Source organism: Malurus melanocephalus, unplaced genomic scaffold (genome assembly GCF_030028575.1).
Source record: "Malurus melanocephalus ecotype Western Australia unplaced genomic scaffold, MMel_1.1 scaffold_59, whole genome shotgun sequence".
Lineage (NCBI taxonomy): Eukaryota > Metazoa > Chordata > Aves > Passeriformes > Maluridae > Malurus > Malurus melanocephalus.
The window spans coordinates 1735972-1758371 of record NW_026623291.1 but is presented as its reverse complement, the minus strand read 5'-3'; the positions used below and the strand labels follow the sequence as shown (position 1 = coordinate 1758371).

General features: G+C 58.5%; 2 protein-coding genes across 3 annotated transcripts; both read left to right on the top strand.

The window, feature by feature from the left end:
• The first annotated feature begins 3895 nt into the window (after positions 1-3895).
• Positions 3896-6428, top strand: REM1 (RRAD and GEM like GTPase 1). The gene is made up of 4 exons (XM_057366027.1): positions 3896-4341; positions 4481-4563; positions 5607-5811; positions 5997-6428. Exons 1-4 carry the CDS (start codon positions 4038-4040, stop codon positions 6272-6274), a joined length of 870 nt encoding a protein of 289 aa, XP_057222010.1. The 5' UTR covers positions 3896-4037; the 3' UTR covers positions 6275-6428.
• Positions 6429-9356: 2928 nt separating this feature from the next.
• HM13 (histocompatibility minor 13) lies at positions 9357-22400 on the top strand. Of its 2 annotated transcripts, none has more exons than XM_057366026.1 (12): positions 9357-9580; positions 10904-11002; positions 12221-12303; positions 13362-13450; positions 14215-14300; positions 14413-14538; positions 16365-16422; positions 17009-17092; positions 17435-17471; positions 18432-18534; positions 19273-19358; positions 21289-21533. In XM_057366026.1, exons 1-12 carry the CDS (start codon positions 9395-9397, stop codon positions 21437-21439), a joined length of 1188 nt encoding a protein of 395 aa, XP_057222009.1. In that variant the 5' UTR covers positions 9357-9394; the 3' UTR covers positions 21440-21533. The 2 variants fall into 2 exon arrangements, with proteins under 2 accessions (XP_057222009.1, XP_057222008.1); XM_057366025.1 differs by lacking the exon at positions 21289-21533 and adding an exon at positions 22118-22400 and having other exon boundaries at positions 9360-9580.

Below are 22400 nucleotides of genomic sequence, written 5' to 3'. Positions count from 1 at the left end.
GCGGTCTGAGCGGCAATTGTGGCCTGTCCCGACCCTGCATACTGCCCCGACATTGCGGCCACCCGCGACACCGGTGCCTGCCCCGGGCCCTGCCCACACCGTCCCGGAGCCCCGCCGCACGGGGAACACCACGCGACTTTCCACCGCGGCTTTGCACCGGGCCCGTGGCGGAGCCTCCCCGAGCCGCTCCCGCTCGGTTTAGCCGGAGGTCATGCCTGGCACCGGTCACCCGCACGGCCCTGGCATGGGGCACCTGTTCGGCCGCTCCCACACACCGTCGGTCTTYGCTGCCATCCCACGGGCAGCACCGGCTGGGTGCGCATTAGCACGGAACGCCCGTGGCRTCGAGCAGCTCCGCGGAGCCGGAGGCGGCTGCCCATCCCCATCAGCCGGTGCACCGGGGCCGCCTCTCCCCGGGCTCCCGGGGACGGCCGTTCCTTTGCTCCCTCCCGGCCCCGGCCACCCCGCAAACAGCCGTCTCGTCTCATCTCGTCCCCCTTCCCCCATCCCCGGGGCCGGTCCTGCCGGGCTGCTSGAGCTGTCACAGACGCTTCCAGTCCCGGGCAGGCAAACCCCGCCCGGTGGACCGTGTCCCGGTGATCCCGTCCCGGTGCGGTGCCGGGGCGGAGCCGGCAGGGGGCGTCCCTTCCGCCCGTTCCCGTGAGCGCGGGCCCCGCCCGGTCCCCGAGCCCGCCCGCTGTTGCCGTGGGGACCGGCTCGGGTTACGGGGTTCGGGATATCCCCGGGGGCCTTGGCGAAGGGGGGCTCCCAGGCAGCCATGAGGTCCGGGGGTCCCCAGAGGGCCGAGGATGATGAAGGTCGATGGGATGTAGGGGGGTCCCAGGAGGCACAGAGGCTGCCAAATGGACAAAAGAGCGAGCCAGGGAGGGTTCCCCACAGATCAGCAGCMGTATCATCCCTGCAAACAGCCTAAATCCGTCCCTCCGTACTGCTCCTGGCTCCAGCTGGCTGCTGGAGCACCACTGCTTCCAAGAGCTGCTCCTGTGTGGAGTGGCACCAAGCACGGTGACAGATTCCTCTGTGCTGTCAGTGCAAGCAGCAGTGCCGGAGGGTAAGGTCAGGGTTGGTGCAAGGGGACGTTTCCCAGCTCTGAGGAATGAGCAGTGACTGGGTTTCTCCCTGTGCAGAGGATGAAGGCAGTGGTGCAGATCTTCAGGTCAGAACCAGCTGGACATTGTGAGGGCAGAACTCCAGGCAAGAGAAAAAACAATGGAAAATAATCTGGGAAGCTACTTGCTCACATCACTATGAAATGAGACTGTACAGTCATGTTACCTTTGCTTTCCATCCTCCTCKCTTAAAGACACTGTGTTGATCTTACAAATGTCAAACAATTCCATTTCTGAGAATGAATCCCATTTGCTCCGTGGGGATGATCTTCCCATCAGCCTGCCAGGAAAGAGAGAGAGCYCTGTGACAGACGGCAACCTGTGCTCGGGGAGGGGTCTTCTCATGGGATCACTTCTTCCTGGCATGCCCACGGATGCACACAGGGCTTATTTTTTCATGAAAATATCACCCGGTTGGGCAGGCACTCACCAGCAGCAGTGTGGGTGTTGGGGGAGGGCTGGATCTCCTGCACCAGGGTCTGGATTTTAGCTGGAAGACAGGTATGGCTGTAGYTATGGAGGCACAAGCTGAAGGAGAAGGAAAGCCTGGAACATGTCAGGAGGGAGGAGGCAAGCAGCTGTGTGATAGATTAGTGGAACTTTATTTTTTTTCTATTTAAAAAAATGATAAAAAAGGGGAATTAATTAGCTTCAGCAGCTGGTGGGGCTGGGGTTACTGAGGGTGGCTGGAAGAAGAGTTAAAAATAGCAGGAAGGCCCAAGTGGAAAGTTTCTGTAACATCACAAGTCAGGCATTTGGTGCTTACCCGCCCTGACAGGCGGGAGCCTGTGCCAGAGCCCTCTCCAGCATCCTCAGCCCTTTCCCACTGACCTCCCTGCAACTTTTCACACGACATCACCAGCCCTTCATTTTGCTAATTAACCCTTTGCTTCCAGACACCGGATTTGCTTCTTGAAAGAGCAAAATCATCCACAAATTGCTSAGGCTGGGAGCGTGAGAGTGCAGAGGAGCGCAGTGCTGGTGCCGGCCGTCCCTGGGTCCCTGCGTGCCGCTGGCAGTGTGTGGAGCCCAGAGAGGCTGTAACCCTCCTGGTGTCCATTCCCATCTGCATTTCAGCTTCCCCTCCTTAAAAACCCTCCCACTTCCAGGGGCCCTGGGTCTGAGCCCTATGCTGGGACACTCTGGATGCACAGTTTGTCCTCGGCTGAGACGGAGATGGATGAGGCAGCTCTGAGCAAGCCCAGCTTGCTGCACTTGTCCCCGCTGCGAGAAAGCAGATGTACCTGGCTGCTCCAAAGGGCTTTCTCCGCTTTTGTTTGTCTTTCAAGATAGACAATGAGAGCAGCTGAATTCATTCCTCTCCCTCTCRGGGACTCAGCAGTGGTATCTGGCTCTGCTGCTCTGGGAAGGCCAGCAAAAGCTGAGCCTGCCATGCAGAGGGTGGTTTGAGGGTGGTGGAGAAGGGCTTGGGCTGGAACAGATTTTGGTGTTTGGCAGAGTGATCAGTGACTGTAGCAGACCATAAAACATGAGAAAATACTGCTGGGGCGACTGGGGGTCAGGTTTGGCTGTAGTTTGCACTAAACAGGAGCTGGGCACTACCTGTACCTGGTTTTAAAGTATTTCCCCATTCCCTCAGCTATGTGCAGAGAACAAGCATTTGGGCCATCCCCACTGTATGCTGGTGCAGGACCCTGGGGACACAGAGGGGGTGGCACAGCTCACACAAAGCAGGCTTCCCTAGACCTTCCTTGTGTGACAGGACTGCCATGCAGGGAAYAGGACACCTCTGAGCACAAACCATCKGAGCACTCCCTGCTCCTCCTCCTTACACTGAAACAGCCAAAGCATGGCAGCTTATTCCTGCTCTGTGCTTTGCCCCTCCTAGCCCTCCTCTGTCGCAGGGGCATGCTGGGTACCAAGGTGCTCCTTAGGATCCCCACCAAGGAAATGTCACTMATCTGATGCCAACCCCTCACCCACTGCCTGGAGCAGCCAGGGCTGTATGAGATGCCAAGATGACTCCATTGCCTTCAGCTCTTCTTCTCCCCAGTCCTGTTCAGCACTTTGGGCATTTAYTGATGTGGTTTTATGGCACAATGAAGTGTGACCCTGGAACAATAAAGTAATGACCCTGTTACTGTCATTCTGGCCTCACTATTGGTGTGCTCTGACCATGAGAGGTGTCTGGAACCAGCCCTGGTGCCACGAGGCTCTGCCAGTATATCCCAGTATGGGCTGAGCTGGTGAGCCAGTGTAGGGTCAGATCACTGTCTGCACTGGGACAGTTTGGGACAGTGGTGCCAGTGCCCAGGATCMACTGACAGGTTCAAATAAAAACATCTCCTGCTATCGCCAGTGCCAGGAGAGCTCCAGCCTTAGAGACAGGGCTGCACAGCCAGTCTCCAGGCTGCTAAATCCTGTTAAAACGCATCTCCCGCTGTGCACGGCAGGACTGGACCGGGCTCGACTCGCTCCTTACTTGGGAGCCAAGTCTGGGGTGGCGAGACCACGGCCGGGAACCGGAGGGACCCTGCTCCGCACAGGACCGGAGCGCATCCCGCAGCRTCCTGATGCAGCCGCTGCTCCCCACGACTGATGGTACGCGTCCCTGGGGAATTCGCCGTTCTCCGGCACCGCAAGCCCCGAGGGGACCGAGGGGACCAGGACAGGGCGGCGAGGCCGGGCCAAGGCCGGTGCGGGCGGGGATGTGTCCGGCGGGGGAGGGATCGGTGCGGACAGGGGCTCCACCTCCCGCGGCTTAAAGCCCGGGGCGGGCGGCGGCGCGGCTGTCCCGGGAAAGTTTTGTCGAGTTGCCGCCGGCTCAGACCGGGAGGAGCTCCGGGAGCGGCGGCGGTTCGGTCGGGGTCTGCCGGTTGCGGGTGCCCTTCGGGGAGACACGCACTCCCCCGCCCACCCTASAGCCCCCCGCCCTTGGTGCCGGTGATGACCCTGAACACGCAGCCGGGGAGCCCGCTGCGGCGGAGGGCCAGCACCCCGCTCCCGCGGCCGGGGGGCACTGGGGCCACCTCACGGGGAGAGCCCTTTCACCCCCAGCTCGGCCACACCGCCTCCGAGCCGGGTGGCAGGGCTCCCCGCGGCAGCTTGTCCCCCGACTCCTCTGGCTCGCCAAGGCTYAGGAAGCCCCGGTACCGAGTGGTGCTACTGGGAGACCCCGGCGTGGGGAAGACCAGCCTGGTCAACCTCTTCGCCGGCGTCCAGGAGCGGGACCCGCTGGACCAGCACGGAGGTGGGTGTCTGTGGGGGGAACTGCTGCAGGATCACCTGCGGGGCATCCCGTTTGCCCCACGATGGGCAGGCGGAGAGGAGCCCGGGATCCGGGGCTCCGGGAAGCGCGGCACTGACCGGGCTCTCCTGGTGTTCCRCAGGGGCCGCATACGAGCGCAGGCTGACCGTGGATGGCGAGGAGACCACGCTGCTGGTGCTGGACACCTGGGAGCCAGAGCAGCGGGTACGGCGGGGCTGGGKGCTGCAGGGAGCTGGGTGAACCAGGATGTGCCATGGGGATATTGTAGGGGCACAAATGCTGTCTGAGCACCCCTGAGTGCTTTCAAGGGCAACCTGGGGCTCCCCTGTCCATGTCTGGGGCTCATTGCCCTCACTGTGGAGCAGGGGATACACTCTGGGAGAGACATGCTGGGGTCACACCTCTGGCCAGCTCTGTGCTCACCCTCCCCTGGCATGGGAGGTGGCCCGCCATGTTCTCACTGGTGTGGGTGTTTATATGATAACCCACTTGAAAATGCATGGAAATGGTTTGGGAATGGGGCTGAAGGAGTCACCAACTGGATAAATCCACGAGTCAGTATTGCTAGCCAGAACATGTGCCTTAACAGACAGAACGGTGGCCCCGAGAGCCTGGCACAGGGCATTCCTCATGCCCAGCACATGAGGTATTTCCCAGGCAGAAATGCCAGTGCTGCTGCCACTGCCTCCCTCCAAAGGCCTCCCTCCTTCTCTTCATTCCAGGGCCCTGCATTCCTGTAGGTGCCAGCAGGCAGTGMGTCCCAGGAGCAGGGATGGAGTCAGTGCCTGAGCTGTGGACAGGGGAGCAGTAGCCACATGGATTGAAGCTGTGTTTGGCACGTAGCTTCACTGCCCAGAGAYGCCCCAGCACTGTAACACCCCAACAATGGCCCTTTTTTCCCACTATGGCTTATTCCCACCCTGCCCAGCACTGCCTGGCTTATGAGGGGTGCAGCATCCACCACACAGTCCCAGGGCATTCCCAGGGGATTCAGCCTCACCTCCCCATATCAAGCTGAGCCCACAGCCCCAGTTTGTTGTTGATAGAGAAGAAAATTCCCAAACACTCCCCCCAAAATCAAGAGCTTTTAAACTGCATTTAATTAATAGGGTCATACATCTGTTCCCCACAATGTGGGGGCTGGTGGAGTGCCCTGGAAGGTCCCAGTGGTGTCAGGGTGCTCCAAAGTCCCCTGGAATTGGTCACAGCCATGGAGTGGTGACATCTCGCTCCCCCTGTGGCGACAGGATGAGGAGAGCCAGCGCCGCAGCCACTGCCTGCAGGTGGGGAACGCCTACATCATCGTCTACTCCATCACCGACCGGGACAGCTTCGAGAGCGCCTCGGAGCTGCGCATCCAACTGCGCCGCGCTCGCCAGGCCGAGGACATCCCCATCATCCTGGTGGGGAACAAAACCGACCTGGTGCGGTGCCGCGAGGTCTCCGARGAAGGTGAGCAGGGGGTGAAGGTTCTGGCTGGTGGGGACCCCTTGAGGGGGCTCCATTTTCAGCTGCTTCCCCTAYATCTGTCCCCTTGTCCCTGGACGTGCAGCTGCTGTTGTGCATGTGGCAGTGCCCGTCCCAGAGCACTTGGGATGCCAGCGGGGCTGTGTCCCCTCCTTGTCCTTCCCTTGCAGAGGGCCAGGCCTGTGCTGCTGTCTTTGACTGCAAATTCATCGAGACRTCAGCAGCTCTGCAGCACAACGTGGACGAGCTCTTCGAGGGGGTGGTGCGGCAGATCCGCCTGCGCCAAGGGGGCAAGAAGTCCCACCTGCACCCCACACCCAGCCAGAAGCACAAGGAGAGCCTCACCAGCAGAGCCCGGCACTTCCTCGACAGGCTAGTGRCCAGGAACAGCAGCAAAGTGGCCCTCAAAGTCCGCTCCAAGTCCTGCCATGACCTGTCTGTGCTCTGAGAGCCACAGTCCCATCCCTCCACGCAGGCCAGCTGGGACTCTCCTCTGTGCCAGCAGCATGGCCGGTGGCTGAGCCCAGACAGGGCTGGAGTGATGCTGAGGATGTGGAGCTGTTTTCACCGGTGCTGAGGGATGCCAAGGTGGATCCAGCAATTCCCCTCCAGGAGARGGGATAAGTGGGACCAGGTCCATGGAGCAGAGGGTGGGATGGGTACCTGCACTTGGGGTGGTGTAAATTTGGATCACAGCTGCTCCTGGGGAGCTGGAGGTGAGGAGTGGCTGTGCCCCAGAGCAGGGCTGGAGGCTGTCAGGAGTGTGGCAGGTCCCGCTCTGAGTGCCATCCTTTGCRGGGACTGGCAAGGGCACCGTGGCGGTGTCCATCTCAGACAGCCTGAGCCTGGCTGGGAGGAGGGGGCAGGGGTGCACGAGTGGCAGCACCTGGTGGCACCCTGACCCTGCTGCGCCAGGGCTTTGTGCCATGTCTCCCTGCACCAGTGTTTCTGTGCTATCTCTGTACTGGTGCAATGGGGAGCCCTCGATGTGCAGAATAAACTGTGTCAGGGAGGTGCTGTTCTCTGCTGGTCCCTGCCCTGGGGAGCCACTACCCAGAGCCAAYGGTCAGATTGAAGCCCTGTTCCTTGCCTGTGGCCAGGGCTGAGGATCTGCTTCCTGCTCTAAGCAGGCCTTGGCCAACTCCATCTCCATTAGCTGGAATACCTCGGGGCAGGGGGAGCCTCTGTCTTGAGCCACCCTTGGTKGAGGTCCTGATTCCTCACCAGTGGTCCAGCATCATCCCCAGAGATGGCAGAAGCCCACAGCCCCCTGCACCTTCCAGCTCCCAGTCAGCTCTGGAAAAGCCTCTGGAAGGGCTGAGCTCTGCTGAGCTGCAGGTTTCAAGCCCCTGAGGACTGTGAGAGTCGCAGTGCAGGCAGGGAGCTGGGCTCTTGGTGGCTCCTGGTGTCTCCTGGTGCCCCAGAAAGGGGCAGGGAGCAGGGACCGAGCAGAATGGCACAGCCAGGAAGGGACGTGCTTGGCTGCAGCAARCAGGGAGTGACCCTGGGCACCCCGGGAGGCGATGCTGGAGCCGTGTGGGCTTTGCCTGCTGTTTTTAGGCTGTGCTGCCAGCCAGCAGCTGGGATGCCATGGGGAACCTACTCAGCACCGGGGGCCTGATGCCAGGGAGGATCAATGGTGCCCTCCCAGCCGGGTCAGGAGTTTCCACTCGCTCTGTGGTCAGACYGTGGGGAACCACTGGCTGTGGCCAGCACAAACAGGACACTGGRATGGGGCAGCAACCTGTCCCTATGGGAAAACAGCCTCTCCAGAGGTGCAAATCCCAAACTTTGTCCTCAGACCCTGGGAGGTGGGTGCACAGATTTTTTTCCACGCTGCTCAGTGCCCATGGCATTGCTGCTCCATCCTTGCTGCTGATCTACTCCTATTTTGCCCTGGAGCTTGCAGCACGTCARTTCCTGGTGCTGCTGGAGGAGATGCTGTGGTTCACACAGCATCAGCCATGCCGGGGTTCTTGCTGCTGCCGGTCCYTCCCGCAGCTGCAGCTGGTGTTTCCCTGTGGCAGGAGACGGGGGAGGGGGGCCATGGGATGGAAAGTTGGCAGTCAGCAGAGAGGGGAGTGGAAAGAATGAGCTCAAACCCAGAAAAATGCGGCCGTGCTGGCGGATGGGAGGAGTGGGAGGAGAGGCCAAGGGGGGCCACGGTGAGGCGCTGGGAAACGGAGAGAGGATGGAAGGAGGAGGGAGCGTGGAAGGAGGAGGCGCTGGCAGGGGGCCAGGAACTGCCTGTGGTCCCCCCCTGGGGAAGGTGCTGCCAGGTCTCCGTGGTACCAGCATCTCCTGCGAGTGCTCTCAGGGCCATCCCAGTGCCATCTGTCCCTGGCTGGCCACAGGGCCCAGTGCTGTCWGTGCCTGGGTGGCCATCAGTCCCAGTGCATCCATCCGTGGGGGGCTACCAGCCCTCGTACAGCCTCCCCCAGTCCCATGGGCTCCCCGGTGCCCACCAGGTGCCCACCACCCTGCTCCCACCTCCATGGGGTCCTGCTGGCTCCCGGCCATGTGGACACCAGCCCCAGACTCCCCCATCTCGCTCTGCACTTGTGAGCAGCCCTGCCCTTTGTGAGGATTCCCAAGCCAGGCTGGGATTTAGGAGGCAGATGAGCTCCCGGAGGGGTCAGAGCTGTGCTGTGCCAGGCACAGGGTGGGATGCAGTGGGGTTGTGGGCACACTGCCTGCTGCTGCCCATCCTTATTCCGTAGCAGCATCCCGGGCAGGAGGCCAACCCCGCAGAGAGGGGCTCCCAGGGGGCCTTCCAATCTGCCCTCTGCCTGAAACGCGGAACTATGAATCACCCCGCTCCTGAAATAGATTCCTTTTATTTAAAATATAAAATTTAGAGGACATTTTAAGAAAATTAAAGACTTGCATTTTAATCCCTGCTGTGCTCCCATCTCCTGCTCATGGCTCAGATCTAAACTGGGGCCAGCCACCATTTCCCTGTGCTCAAATCTTCACAAATTTTTTGCTCCTCAGCAGACTTTCATCCCGGTGAGGAGGAGGAGGAGAAGGCTTGGTGGCACAGCCGATATGCCAGCGGCTTGGAGTATTTGTGRGGAAAACACACATTTCGGCCAATTTTCCAGCACAGCCCTGGTCCCAGTCCAGCGCATGGGGAGAACTTGCTGCCATTTTTAAGGCATTTTACAGAGAGGCTGTRTGACCACGGGTGGGTTGGGAGCAATCAGGGGGAGTCCCAAGGACGGGGGGTGGGAGGAAGTTCTTGGAAAACGATGAAGGATGAGAAAACCCAGGCGAGCGACTCAACTCACTCGTGTCGATGGCACCTGGAGCTGCGGGGGGGCTGCGGGAAAGCGGAACCCTTGCTCATAGGTACCGCTGGGGCTGTCCCTTGTCCCTCACACAGCTGGGTTGGGCACAGAGGGTCGGCCCGGGGGTCGCAGCCCTTCTCCCGGTGCGGTGCGGTGATGGCGCTGCCCTTCTCCTGGCACCGCCGCCGGGGGCGGGGCGGCTTCAGCGACGCTACGCGTGACGCACTTCCGGCCGGTAAGGGGACGTGTCGGTGCGGACCGCGGTGGGAGCAGCCGCCATGGAGGAGCCCGCGGCGCACAACGGCAGCGCCGCCGGGGCCGCGCCCGGGGCCGCCACCGGGACCCCCGCCCGCCCGCCCGCCACCCCCGAGGGGATGGCGCTGGCCTACGGCAGCCTCGTCCTCATGGCGCTGCTGCCCATCTTCTTCGGGGCGCTGCGCTCCGTCAGCTGCGCCAAGAGCAAGGTACCCCCGCGGCTCCGGGGCGGCCGGGCCCGTAGGCCTCGCCCCTCCCCAAAGGTCCCCTCTGGGCGTCCCGTTCCACGGGCAGACCGGCAGCTGCATGTCCCCCGCCCCGGACCTGGGCCTGGAAATGGAGGGGACCCCGGGGAGAGAGTTGGCTTCCCCCGGGGGCTTCTCCAGCCACGTCCTCGCTGCCCCGATAAATTGAAGTGCTGCAAAACACAACCGTCTCTTGTCCCTCCGCAAGAGGAGCTGTGTTGGGGGGACTCGTGTGTGGCTTTGCCCCGCGGCGCTGGGGCTGGTCCGGGGGTGCTCTCCTGCCTGCACACCCTGTCCTGTCCCTGCATCACTCCCGCTRTTCTCTGCATTTCACAGCAGGGACTTAAGCCCCAACACTTAGGCTGCTGCAGCTCAGGAGGAAGGACTATTTTACACAGTCTGATCTATTGCTATTTTTAAAATCTYCTTGTGTGCCCTTAAGCCTCATATCAGGGGCTTCAGCTAATTTTGGGGGGTTTCTGAGAGACCAGGCATCGGGGGGCTGTAAGCAGAGCCCAGCTGTGGTTCAGGATCAGGGATTCTCATCTCTCTCTTTACAGGGAGCAGCAGGAATTTAGCAACTCTGCACTGCCGGGTACAGCATGACAACTGCTGTGGCCGGGATAAGCTGCACAAGGGCTTCTGAGGTGCCCTCGATCTGTGCTGGCCGCAGGTGTTTGCCTGAGTGAGATTAGATCTCTGAGCAGCAGCCAGCTGGGCCTGGAGCAGGCAGGGAGCAGGCAGAAAACAGGCAGCCCTCTGCYTCCTCTGAAAGCTGAAGGTCTCCCAGGGGCAATGTCTTGAAAGGGGCTGGTTGAGCTGGTGCAAAGATGTCTCAGAAGGGGTTTATAAATCTGGGTCTTTTGAGCATGAGAAGTGTCCCAAGAGCAAGGTGAAGGATGAGAAGGTGGCTGGAGGGATGCATTGTGCACAGGGTGATCACAGATGGTGGCACAGATGGGGCTGGCTGGGYGTGAGCGGTGAGGGAGCCCAACTCCCCTCTGGGCAGGGGAGAAAGGAACAACGCCAGTACAGGGTTTTTTTCCTTCTCCAAGAGGAGAAAAGCAATARATTGTGGCTGCCCTGTGAAGGACAAGTGCGAGGTTTGTGTTTTCCATCTCAGCTTTGCCTCTGACGCAGCCTCACCTCCACATACAGCAGGGACCAATGGATGTTTTCTCTCTMTTGAAACCAGTGTGGAGCCCTGCTTTTGTTTGTTCACCTCCTGCTCAGGTGAGAAGCCAGAGCAGCAGCTGATCCATTCCTGTCCTCTCCTTCCCTCCCCAGAACTCCTCCGAGATGCCAGAGACCATTACCAGCCGAGACGCTGCTCGCTTTCCTATTGTTGCCAGTTGCACCCTCCTGGGGCTCTACCTCTTCTTTAAAGTAAGTGAGTGACCCTGGAACTGAGGCAGGACAGGCTCATGCCTGGCAGGAGCTCCCATAATGTCTTGACTCTATTTTCAGCCCTTAGCATTGGGACAGAAGGTGTGTAAGGCTGCACAGATCGAGCTCTTCGGTGTCACGGTGCAGGAGGACGTCAGTTCTTGCCTGAATTGTCACAGCTTGGGGGGAAATCCGAGCCTGTTTGTGCACAGGTTGGTTCTGGAGAGCTGCCGAGGAGCAAATAGCCCTGAGCTCTTCCTGCCTCCATGGCCAACCTGGCATAGCACAGGCTGAAGCCAGAGGGTGCCAGGGACTCTGAGCAGCAAATGCTGCTGCCCCCACGCTGTGCTCCACRCTGTGCTCCTGGAGCCATGTCGGCTGCAGGCCTGGGGGAGCCCCTGTGTGATCAGGTGAAGTCTTCTAGACGTTCAGAGCCCACAGGCAGAGTCAGACCTGAGTCACGGGTGGGAGCTCTCAGCAGCACTCTCCTCCAGCAGCACATTTTTGTGGAGAAAGTGTCCTGGCCTCAAGCACCGTGGACTGCCCRTGCAGGTCTGACACTTGGCTGAGCTCCCAGAGGAGCCTGGGGAGCTSTGGGGCTGCAGCACAGAGTGATCCTGTGGGCATGCAATTTTGGAACACCTGCAAGGTRCCAGGGTGCTCCTGGATGGCCAGGAGATGAGGGTTAAGGGGCAGAGTTGGGAACGGTGCAGTTCAGTCCCTTCTCTGCCAATGGCTGTGTGCCATGTGCTCTCCTATTCCAGCATCCCCCTTCCAGGAGAGCATGGAGGGCCCCAGGATCCCTCCATGATGGTTTATAGGGATGTGATTCAGTAAGGGAGCCTGTGGAGGGCAGGAGTTTTAATCAGTTTTAATTTWATTAGGGCAGGGATGCTGCTGCTCCCCTGGGCCACGGCAGCCCCTGGGAACAATGCCTCACTCCCTGCTCCKTGGGGGAAGCTCTGGCCTCCTTTCCACAGCACTGGAGTTATTTTTTGACCTGAGCAGCTCACAGATGCACAACAGCTCACGGGCCCATTGTGCTTGTTCTTTGAGCACATGGCTATTTCCAACTTATTCTCCCTCAGCATGCAGGAATTTGGGTTATTCCAGCTATTCATCTCATCTCCCTGGAGCACTGACACAGCAGCTGCCAACGGGAGCATGAGGATGGGAAGGATGCTGTGGTAATAACCCTTCCGTGGTTTTGTCTTGCAGATATTCTCTCAAGAGTACATCAATCTTCTGCTTTCCATGTATTTCTTTGTGCTGGGGATCCTGGCCCTGTCCCACACTATCAGGTACAGCACAGGGATGGGTGTGACAGGGGCAGGGCTTTCCAAGGCTTCAGGTCATTTTACTGGGAGGTTTTTAGAGGACCATTGCCCTGCAGCAGAGCCAGCTCTTTAGGGTATTTGCTGAGCCTCTTAGGATGTTGTCCCTWGGTGGTGAGAACCAAAGCCCTGGGGTTCCTGGGGAGCCAGCACCCCGTAAAGCATCACTGGGAGAGCTTGTGGAGGTGTGAGTTGACTCCATCATGGGATAAGGCCAAAATCTCCTGAGGAGATTTTATAGCTCAGAATCACAGAATCGCGATATCCTGAGTTAGAAGGGGCACACAAGGATTGAGCCCAACTTCTGACCCTCAACAGGACAACTCCAAAATTCCACCTTGTTCCTGAGGGCATTTTCCAAACAGTTCTTGAAATCTGGGAGGCCATGACCACTTCCTTGGGGAGTCTGTAACAGTGCCCAGCCACCCTCTGGGCCAAGAACCTTTTCCCGATAYCCAACTCTTCTTGGCACAGACCTTGCTGCCCTGCAGAGGGGAGAGCTCTTCAGCACCTGTGTACCCCTTATTGGSATGGGTGACAGGCAGCTGGAGCTCATGGTAACATCCCTGGCCTCTCATGGCGATGTGTGGCATGAGATGTTGAAAGCTCAGGCTGTTTCAGTAACTGAAAAAGTCAAACTGGTTTCCTGTTTCCTGAGCTCTGGGCGTGGGTGACCAGATGCTTTCCCTAAATGCTTTTCCCCAACCTGCAGCAGAGACAGTTGGTGTTGGCACAGCCAGCACTGGGGGGCACAGGGCATTTGCTGGAATCTGGGGTGGGTCCTCCCTTCTTGTGGGTGATGCTCTGTTGTCTTGCTCTGGAGTCTTTGGGGACTGTCACATACAGCCAGGTCAGATCTCTGTGTAGGATGAGTTGCTGTGGCTCCTGCCAGTCCCTGATGGAGCAGAACCTGGCATTTCCCCATCTCGGGAGGGGGTGTGGGGCCCCCTCAAATGCAGAGGTGTTGGGCAGCACATCCTGCTGGATTTCTGTCGAACTGCCCTTTTCTACACCTCTCGTTTCAGCCCCATGATGAACAGATTCTTCCCTGCAAATTTCCCCAACAAACAGTACCAGCTCCTCTTCACCCAGGGCTCCGGGGAGAGCAAGGAGGGTACGTTGGCTCGCCGGTCTCTCGGGGGAGCCTGAATGTTTTCTGCCTTTACTGTTCTTTTTTTTTGGTTTTTTTTTTTTTTTTTTGTTCTTTTGGTCTTATGATTTTCAGCCTGTTGGAACAACCTTCTCAGAGAGTCGCCTCTTGCTCCCCACTGAGCCAGCGTGAGCCCTGTGCATCCCTGCAGAGCTGGGCTGGCACTCTGTGGTGCCTCTGGCTGCCAGGGAGACCCCTGAAAGACCTCCCAGAGTGCTGTAGGGATGGGGCTTTGGCTGCTGTTAAGTGCACAGCACTTATTTAAGCCTTTATTTAAGCCCCTTGGATAGCATAAGTCTGCTCTGCCTTATCTGGGCCAGATCTTTGCACTGGCAGAAGATGCTTTGATAATAATCCTGCCCAGTAGTAGCTTTACTGGTAAGGCAGTATTTCTGCTGGTACCACCAGGAGTTAACTGGCACAGGAAGAGGGACAAGATTTGCCTCTCCCTGCCTTAGGCAGTGCCTGAATCCAATTTCCTTATTGACAGCAGGACCGCGGATGCTGTCCATGTGCAGAGTCTGGCTGAAGGAGAAGGTCTGAGCTTTCCAGGGCCCACTGCTCATTCCCAGGCAGATTTTATGTGTGTACCATGGGTACAGTCCCCTTGTTTGGGATGTGAGCACTGAGCTCTGGGTTCCCCAGCAGTGGAATCACTCATCTCAGCCCTGTGTGGAAAGGGGAGCTGCCTGGCCTGCCCCAAATCTGACTTCTCTGTTTTCTTGCAGAAATAGTGAATTACGAGTTTGACACCAAGGATCTTGTGTGCCTGGCCTTGAGCAGTGTTGTGGGGGTCTGGTAYCTGCTGAGAAAGGTGAGTGAGGCACAGCTGGGCACTGGGCTGGATCGGGCATGGACCCCTTTCCACTCAAGGTGGGGGTCCCATGTACAGCAGGACCCACATCTCCTTTTCCTGTCCTTCTCAGCACTGGATTGCCAACAATCTCTTCGGACTGGCATTCTCCCTCAATGGGGTGGAGCTGCTGCATCTGAACAATGTCAGCACTGGCTGCATCTTGCTTGGGGGCCTCTTCATATACGATGTGTTCTGGGTAAGCAAGAGCGTTCCACAGGCTGTTGGCGGAAGCATGTGCCTGGCGTTCTGCCTTTCTGGTGGTACCACACTGGCTGGACACACATTTGCAGTCAGAATTTTCACTCTCACAGCCCAGAGGAGTGTGGTGGGGTTGATGACAAAACCCACAGTGGCAGAATGGGGCTCATCAAATGCATTTTCTTTTATTCTCTCTCTCAGASGCAAGAACCTCACCAGAGCTATTGTGGGGTACTCAGTGCATGTTATATCCAGTCCTTCCTGTATTCCTTACAGTGGTCTTCCCAATGCCTGACAGCTGTTGGGTGGGCTGGAGGCTGCTCTGGGGCACACTGAGCCTGCTTGTATGAGCCATGCCTTGGCTCTGTCATCTGCTGGTTTCGTTGGTGTCTTTCTGTTCCCTTGCACAGAGGACCAGACCCTGGAATGCCTCCAGTCCCTTTTCCTCAGCCAGTGCTGCACCCTGACTTCTGCATTTTGAGGATTTCCTTGTTTGAGCTGTTTTTATAGAAGGGAAGGGGAAGGCAGGAATGCAGTCGTGTGCTCTGCTCCAGGCATGGGAGAACATTTCTCCTTGCATTCCTTGGTCCTTCCTGCTGCCTCCATCTTCTCAATCACTATGTTTCCAAAGTCTGAGAGCCTTGTATGCATTGAGGKCTGTCCAGCAGCTCTGCAGCTGCCTGAGTAATCCCTCCAGATTTACACCTGACTACTGTGAGCAGTTTTGTACTTGGCYGGTGCTGCCCCTGTTTCCCAGGCTCGTTAACAGTCTGGGCTCTGTGGTTTTTTAGCCTACAGGCCACTTCCTCCACAGCTCTCAGCCTTCTGCCTTAGCACACCTGGTGCCCCAGGCCCTGCTTGGTGTGTGAGTGTCTTCCCAATGCTTTGGAGACAAAGAGTGCACTCCTCTCCACTTGCTGGCTGTCTCCCATCTCATTTTCCCAGATGGATCAGAGTGTTTCTGGAGACTTAGGGAATGGCTGTGGTGAGGTAGAGGCCCTTGTACTGTGCCCCACTGCAGGAACCAGTCGCTTGAATCTTGGCATGGATTTAATCACAGTGAGATCCCAGGAGGGTTTAAAGGAGGAAGGAGATCTCAGTGGATCAGTGCTATTGCCCCCAGATAGTCTTGGGGAAAATTTGCTTGGTGTGCTTTTCCCTGATGCRAATGTGGAGTCCTGTCACCCTGTGACAATGCTCAGGACTTGCTGCACCTTATGGGAGTTAATAAGGTTTCCTATTAATCCAGGGCTCTAGGATCTTGCTCACACAACACCTGTTTTTTTGTGCCTGCTGGACTGGAGGCTTGGAGATGGAAAGGAGCAGGGATCAGGGTGGCTGCCCTCAGTGTTTACAGTCCACCCCCCAAACGCTGCCAGTATTTACAGCTGATAGGGCCATGCAAGTAAATGACCTCAGAGCAAATTGCAGCTGATCTGACACTTGCCCCTGTCCCTGCTGGAAGTTCCTAGGCTGGGACACACTGCTGGGAGCTCCTGCCCTCCAATTGGACCTTTCATAGAGCTGACTGATTAAAGCTGAACCGAGGTGCAGGGCTGGGTGGTGAGCAGCAGCTCTGCCATGTGAGTGCTGTCCCCATGCTGCTCTGAGAGCAGGACAGCCACGTAGTGGCCACCTCCTCCAGTGCCATAGTTTTCCTCCTCCCCCAGACAATGGGCTTGCTTGCAGGGCTCCTGCACCCACATGTTGGCAGATCTGGCCATTTCCTGCCACTGAGGCCACTCTTGGCCCTGGGGTGAAGCTGTAGCTGAGCATGTGTGTGTTCCTGTGCAGCTGTGGTCACTTTGGGTTCCTCTGTTCTAGGTCTTTGGCACCAATGTGATGGTGACAGTTGCCAAATCGTTTGAGGCCCCAATAAAACGTGAGTAGATCTTGTCTGTGTGCTGGGGTCCATTCTGCTGCAGGTCCTGGCCCATGCACTCTCCACCTCTGAAGATGACCCGTGCTGGGATGTATGCAGGAACATTTCCTGCTACTGACCCCTCCTCACTGTCATTGGCCAGCCTGAAGCCAAGCCAGGTCTCTGGAGAGGGATGGTTTGCAGAGCCCTGGTGTGTCTGGGTCACTCTGCACCTTTGGAGTGTGCCATTTCACCTACTTGTGTAAACAATCCTAACCAAATAAACACCACAAAAAAAAAAAAAAAAAAAAAAGAAAAAAAAAAAGAAAAAAAATTAAAAAGCCCTAAACCCACAGAGCCCCAAAACAGCAGGAGGAATGAACTGGTGCTGTGGAGCATGCAGTTGTTTGGGTCTGGGGATGCCTGCCTTGGTTTCTCATCCTGGCATTGTCCCAGGAAGAACAAGGGGACCTACAGCAGAGGAGGGGGCCAAGGACAGGGACTGGGATCCTGCCCTGATCCAGTCCCTGTTTGTCAGGCCCAGTGGGGCTGGGGTCTGCTGAGTGGGCACACTCCCCCTCACTGTGCCTCACTCTGCTCCTCGCAGTGGTTTTCCCTCAGGACCTGCTGGAGAAAGGGCTGGACGCCGACAACTTCGCCATGCTGGGACTGGGAGACATTGTCATTCCAGGTAAGGACAGAAGAGGGTTGTCTGGACTGGGGTCGCCCTTGAGGGGCCTGCGGGGGGCTGAGCAGGTGCCTCGCTCTGCGCTTGGCCAGGCGTTTCCCCGTGCGGGTCTCCCGATGGGTTGGGAGTGTCCCGATGGGTTGGGAGTGTCCCGATGGGTTGGGAGTGTCCCGATGGATTGGGTGTCTCCCGCAGGTTCGGGTGCTGTCCCGGTGTAGGTGCCACGAGAGGGCACTGTCACCTCGGGCACTGTCACCTCGGGCACGGCAGCGCCGCGGGTCCTGCCCTGCTCCTTTGGCCCCTCGCTGTCTCTTCCAGCCCCTCATTGTTTCCTTCTCCCTGCAGGGATCTTCATTGCCTTGCTGCTGCGTTTTGATATCAGGTGAGCAGGCGGCAGGGAAGGGTCTCCGGCAGGTTGGATCTTGCAGCATATTTAAGCTGCTTTTGTAGGGGAAAAAAGGGAAGGGGGAGCCAGGAGCGCAGTCGTGTGCTCCYTTCTGGAGCTGGGCATGGGCACTTGGGGTGAGGGGGTGTAAGGAAAAGCCATTGGAAGAGGGGGTTGGCTCTGTGGGTACGTCCCGAGCACTGGGGGCGGGTGGATTGAGTTTGGACACAGGTAGGGCAGGCAGCACAGGGATGGGGATCAGGGTAGCAGCACTTAACAGCCCCACAGAGCCTCACCTGCAATCGAGGAGTAGAGGGCAGTGAGAGGAAGCAGTGCCAGCGTGGGAAAGAGCCGGGGGTGCTGGCACCTGGGAAGTGCTCGCGTGGATGCAAATGAGTGCCTGGCAGTGCTGGCTTCAGGTTGCCACTGACGTTGGAGGAAGCAGCTCCTTCTCACGTAGGGAAGCTGCACCTACAGCCGGGCTGCAGCAGTTGCCCCACACTGAAAGGCTCTGGGGAACAGGGTGCTCTGTGACTGCGGTGGTGTGGCCCCGCTCCTGCTGCTCTTCCACGTGTTGCCACCCACAACCTGCCTGCACCTGCTGGGAATCCCAGTTCCCACAGCCTGCCCTGTGATAAAACAGCAACTGCTGAGAGCCAGGGGCAGGCCAGTATTCACCAAGACAATGGGACCCTCTCCCTGGGTCCCAACCCCAATTCCTCCCTTCCCAGTTGCCATCCAGCAGCAGGATCACTTGCCTCCCTCCCTTCTCCAGCCCCTTACCTGGATATTACTGCCTCTGTCCCACACTGCTCACACAACACCAGGGGCTGCACAGGCAGAGCATTGCTCCCCTCAGTCTGGCATGGTGGGAGATGGCTGAGGATACCAGGCCAATTCCATTTTGGCCACTGGCATTCCAGGCCCAAGGTCACTGAGCTTTCCGTTTCCCTACAGCCTGAAGAAGAACACGCACACGTATTTCTACACCAGCTTTGTGGCCTACATCTTTGGGCTGGGCCTCACCATATTCATCATGCACATCTTCAAGCATGCCCAGGTGAGCTCTGCCCTGCTGCCTCCCGTGGATGCACATGCAAGTGGRTCAGGCCAGCTTGGCCACAAAGTTCCTGCATCCTGCCAGGAAAAAGTAGATTTATTTCTTCTCTTGGCCTTGATTTTCCAGTTCCTGCCTTTACCTTTCCCTGCCCAAAGCTCCTGTGGCTGGCTGGAGCAGAGGCCTGTTTGGGGCAAGGCTCCTTGTTTCCCACAGCAGCCCCTCAGCCAGGRGCCCTGTTGTTTTTGGCTCTTTGCAGCCAAGCTACCCTGAGCACCTACAGGCTGTGCAGCAGGGGGCCCTGAGAGCCCATGTGCTGTGGGGATCTGCACAGGGGCCCTCGGTGTGTTCATGGACCACTGGGACTTCACAGCAACAATTTTCACAGAAGCCCAGAATGGGCTTTGGGAAGGTACCTCAGAGACCAACCAGGCTGCTCCAAGCCCTGTCCACCCTGGCCTTGAGCACTTGCAGGGATTGAACATCYACAGCTTCTCTGGACAGCCTGTGCCAGGATCTCACCACTCTCAGAGAGAAGAATTTCCTTCTAATATCCAATCTAGATTCCTGCTGCTGCAGCTCCAGCTTTGCTCTCAAAGCTGCTTTTTAGGGAGTTAACCCTCTGTACAGCCATGTGACACACACCGTGGGTGCAGAGGGGACAAGGCCATGAGCTCGCCTTGCAGTGTTCCCAGGGGGTGATTTGTGGTTTGGTGTAACAGTTGTTTTCCTTCCCCACAGCCTGCGCTGCTGTACCTGGTCCCTGCCTGCATTGGATTCCCACTTCTTGTGGCCTTGGCAAAGGGAGAAGTAACTGAAATGTTCAGGTGAGCCTCAGCTGGGGACAGAGCTGTTTTGCCGGCGGCACTGGAGCACATGAAGCGTGCAGATGTTCCCACGCCTGGGCACAGCTGGAGGGACGGGTTCATCTGGGCATGCTCTGGGTGTGCATCGGCACGTGTGTGGGTGGAGGGAGCGGGTCTGTGTTTGTACACGCCGGGCCTGGCTCCAGCCGCCTCCCGGGAGCTGGGTGGGAGCTGTGCTGTGGTACCAGCAGGCAGCACCTGGTATTGCTTTACACCGCGGTGACAGACTCTTCCCATGCGCTGGCAGGCAGGGGAGGGTGGGACTGCRCACCTGGTGTGGAGATACTTGGTCATTGTGTCCCAGGGCCTGTGGGTGGGGAAAAGTGGAGCCAGAGCTGTGTGAGAACAGCCAGGGCTGGTTTGAGCACATCCCATCCTCCCCGCTTGGGCAAAGTCTCCTGGTTTGCAGCAGTCTCCCTGCCCCAGAGACTGTGGGTACAGAGGAAGGGGGGCTGTGCTGTGCTGTTGTGCTCCATCTCTCAGCCTGTCAGCGGGCAGCTCTGGCCTCCTGCCTYGGAGCTGTTTCTCCATCATGCTTGAGACTTGGTGGTGGCTCAGCACAGTTACRATGCTTGATGCAGGGCAGGGAAGGGAACATCCTAAAGCAGGGCTGTGCACCCTCCAGCCTCCCCAGTGCCTCTGCTCGGGGGGCCTTCCTGAGCTCACAGCCTGCTCAGAGGGAAACTGGGAGCAGCGGGAAGCCAGCTGTCCTCCCTGCTCCCTCCCCTCCCCCGGAGATGCAGGTATGCGTGTTCCCAGCGGCTCTCAGCTGGGCCGTCCCCAGCCCTGCCGCACCTGCCCCTCCTTTGATGTTTGCTTCTGACGAGCGCTGCTGCAGGCGCTGAGTGTCCTGGGATCGTCCTTCCTGTGCACCTGGGATCCTGCAGCCGCTCTCCCCAGTGCCGTGACTCATCAGCTGACAGCAGCAGCACCTCCTGCCAGGAAACTGGGGAGAGATGAGCTGTGAGGCTGGGCCCACTGGGCAGCAAGGAGTGCAGGGAGCCTGGCAGCCAGGGGCTARTGCCCCGCCTCACCCAGAGCAGTAGCACAGGCTGCTCCAGCAGCAAAGTGTTGCCAGGGCAAGAGCAGGATGCTGGGGGGTTGCAAACCTGACAGCCCCTGGACTCCAGACCTCCCTTGAAGTGGCTCCAGTTGCAGGCAAAGGAARTGGGATTCAGAGGGACTGATGCCTGGAGGGCATCCCACCGCAGGAATCCCACCAGGTGTAGCTCCCCTGTACTGCTTCGGTGCGCCCTGATCCTCCCGGGAGCTGGCAGTTCCTGTGGTCTCTGCCTGCACATGGTGTCTCACAGCAGCAAGGGTCTGCAGGCAGGGTGGGAGTGAGCAGATCCATGCTGCAGGCCCAGGGAAGGGGTGCTGGTGGAGCAGAGGTGGGTGACATAGGGATCAGCTCCATGGCTCTCAGTCTTGCTAAACCCCCCTAGGCTAGGCAGGAAGCTCTGCTCTGTCTCCTTCAGCAGTGGGAACCCCTCCTGCCCCTCACATCTGCTGTGGGCACGCTGTCCTTGAGCGGCAGGACAGGGTCTGCTGCATCTCTCTGTCACCTGCCCAGCCCCTGGGCTGCTCCGCTGCCACCTCCGCACTGCCCAGGCTTGCTCTCCCTAGGTTCTGCCTGCCTGGCTCTGCTCATGCCAGTGGGAGCTGCCTCATCCCCGAGTTTCAGGGCTCACTTTTCGATGTTGCAGCCCTGCCCTGGAGTCTGCAGGCAAGGAGAGGCCGGCGGGTGTCAGCAGGTGAAGGGGGATTCCAGGCTTCCTGCACAGGGTGATGCGTTCTCAGTGCTCTCACTCCAAAACTCTTCTGCTTTTTCTCTCTCCTCCCCTCTCCTTTCTGTCCTTGTCTGTCCCTTCCTGCTTCCTCTCTCCTGCAGCTATGAATCCTCTGCTGAAATCTTGCCACACACACCAAGACTTACCCACTTCCCCACGGTGTCTGGCTCTCCGGCCAGCCTGGCTGATTCCATGCAGCAGAAACTGTCCTGTCCCCGCCGACGCCGGCAGCAGAGCCCTAGTGCCATGTAGCCACTGCCGCTGGGGCCCTTTGTCTGTCGCTCTGGCCAGGTAGGGGCAGGTCCTGGCTCTCTCTAGTCCAAGATGTCTCTGTTTCCAGCTCTCCCTGCTCCACAGGCAGAGGCTGGAGCTGTCGCTGCACTGCTGTGGGTCGGCTTCTCTCCCATTCTGAGAGAGGAGACTGGGAAGGRTGAGAGGATTTGACATCCTGGCCCTTGTTATCCTTTCTGCTTGGAGCAGCATTCCTGTTTCCTTAGCCAGAGCCCTGGGGCTGCTGCTGGAGGGGGTTTGCAGGCAGAGGAGTGAGACCCCGGGAGGAATCACTGCTGTTGGTCTTGCTGCAGTTCCCGTTAACCGGCCCCAYTGGCACCAGTGCTCAGCCAAGGAAAGCATATGCAATCCAGGATATCCAATAGTGCTCTTGGGAACAAGGACAGATCCCCAGACAGAGAGCTGGCCCCTGGCTGGGTCCACCCTATCCTTGGAGATGTCTGGGGGACATACMTCTCTCATCTCCCTGGCTGCGTTCTGCCCCATGGGGCTTCCTGTGCTGGGGGCTGATGGCTGGAGCCCACTGTCCTCAGCAGCAGCAGGGCAGACCCCAAGGCCACAGGCTGGCCTGTCCCCAGCTGGTACAGGGCTCTGTCCCCAGGGAGGAGCTGGCTCCACTCATGTCCCTCTTGTCCTCAGCTACGAGGAGAGCTCAACCCCCAAGGAGGCGCCAGGGGCTTCTAAAGAAGAGCCTACAGAAGTCTCTAAGAAGGAGAAGTGACCTTGCCTGTGGGCTGTGCCCGGCGCCGCTGGGCTGGGGCCCTTCCAGACCCTTTGCAAGTGACAGACGACGAAACAATTGTGCAAGAGCATCATGTTGTGTGTGTCGGAGCAGCCACCCAGGTGGGGTATTGATGTACGCCGGTTTTTAAATTTTGTATTGTGCATTTGCTTTCTCTCATATTAAACCATGTTGAAGGAA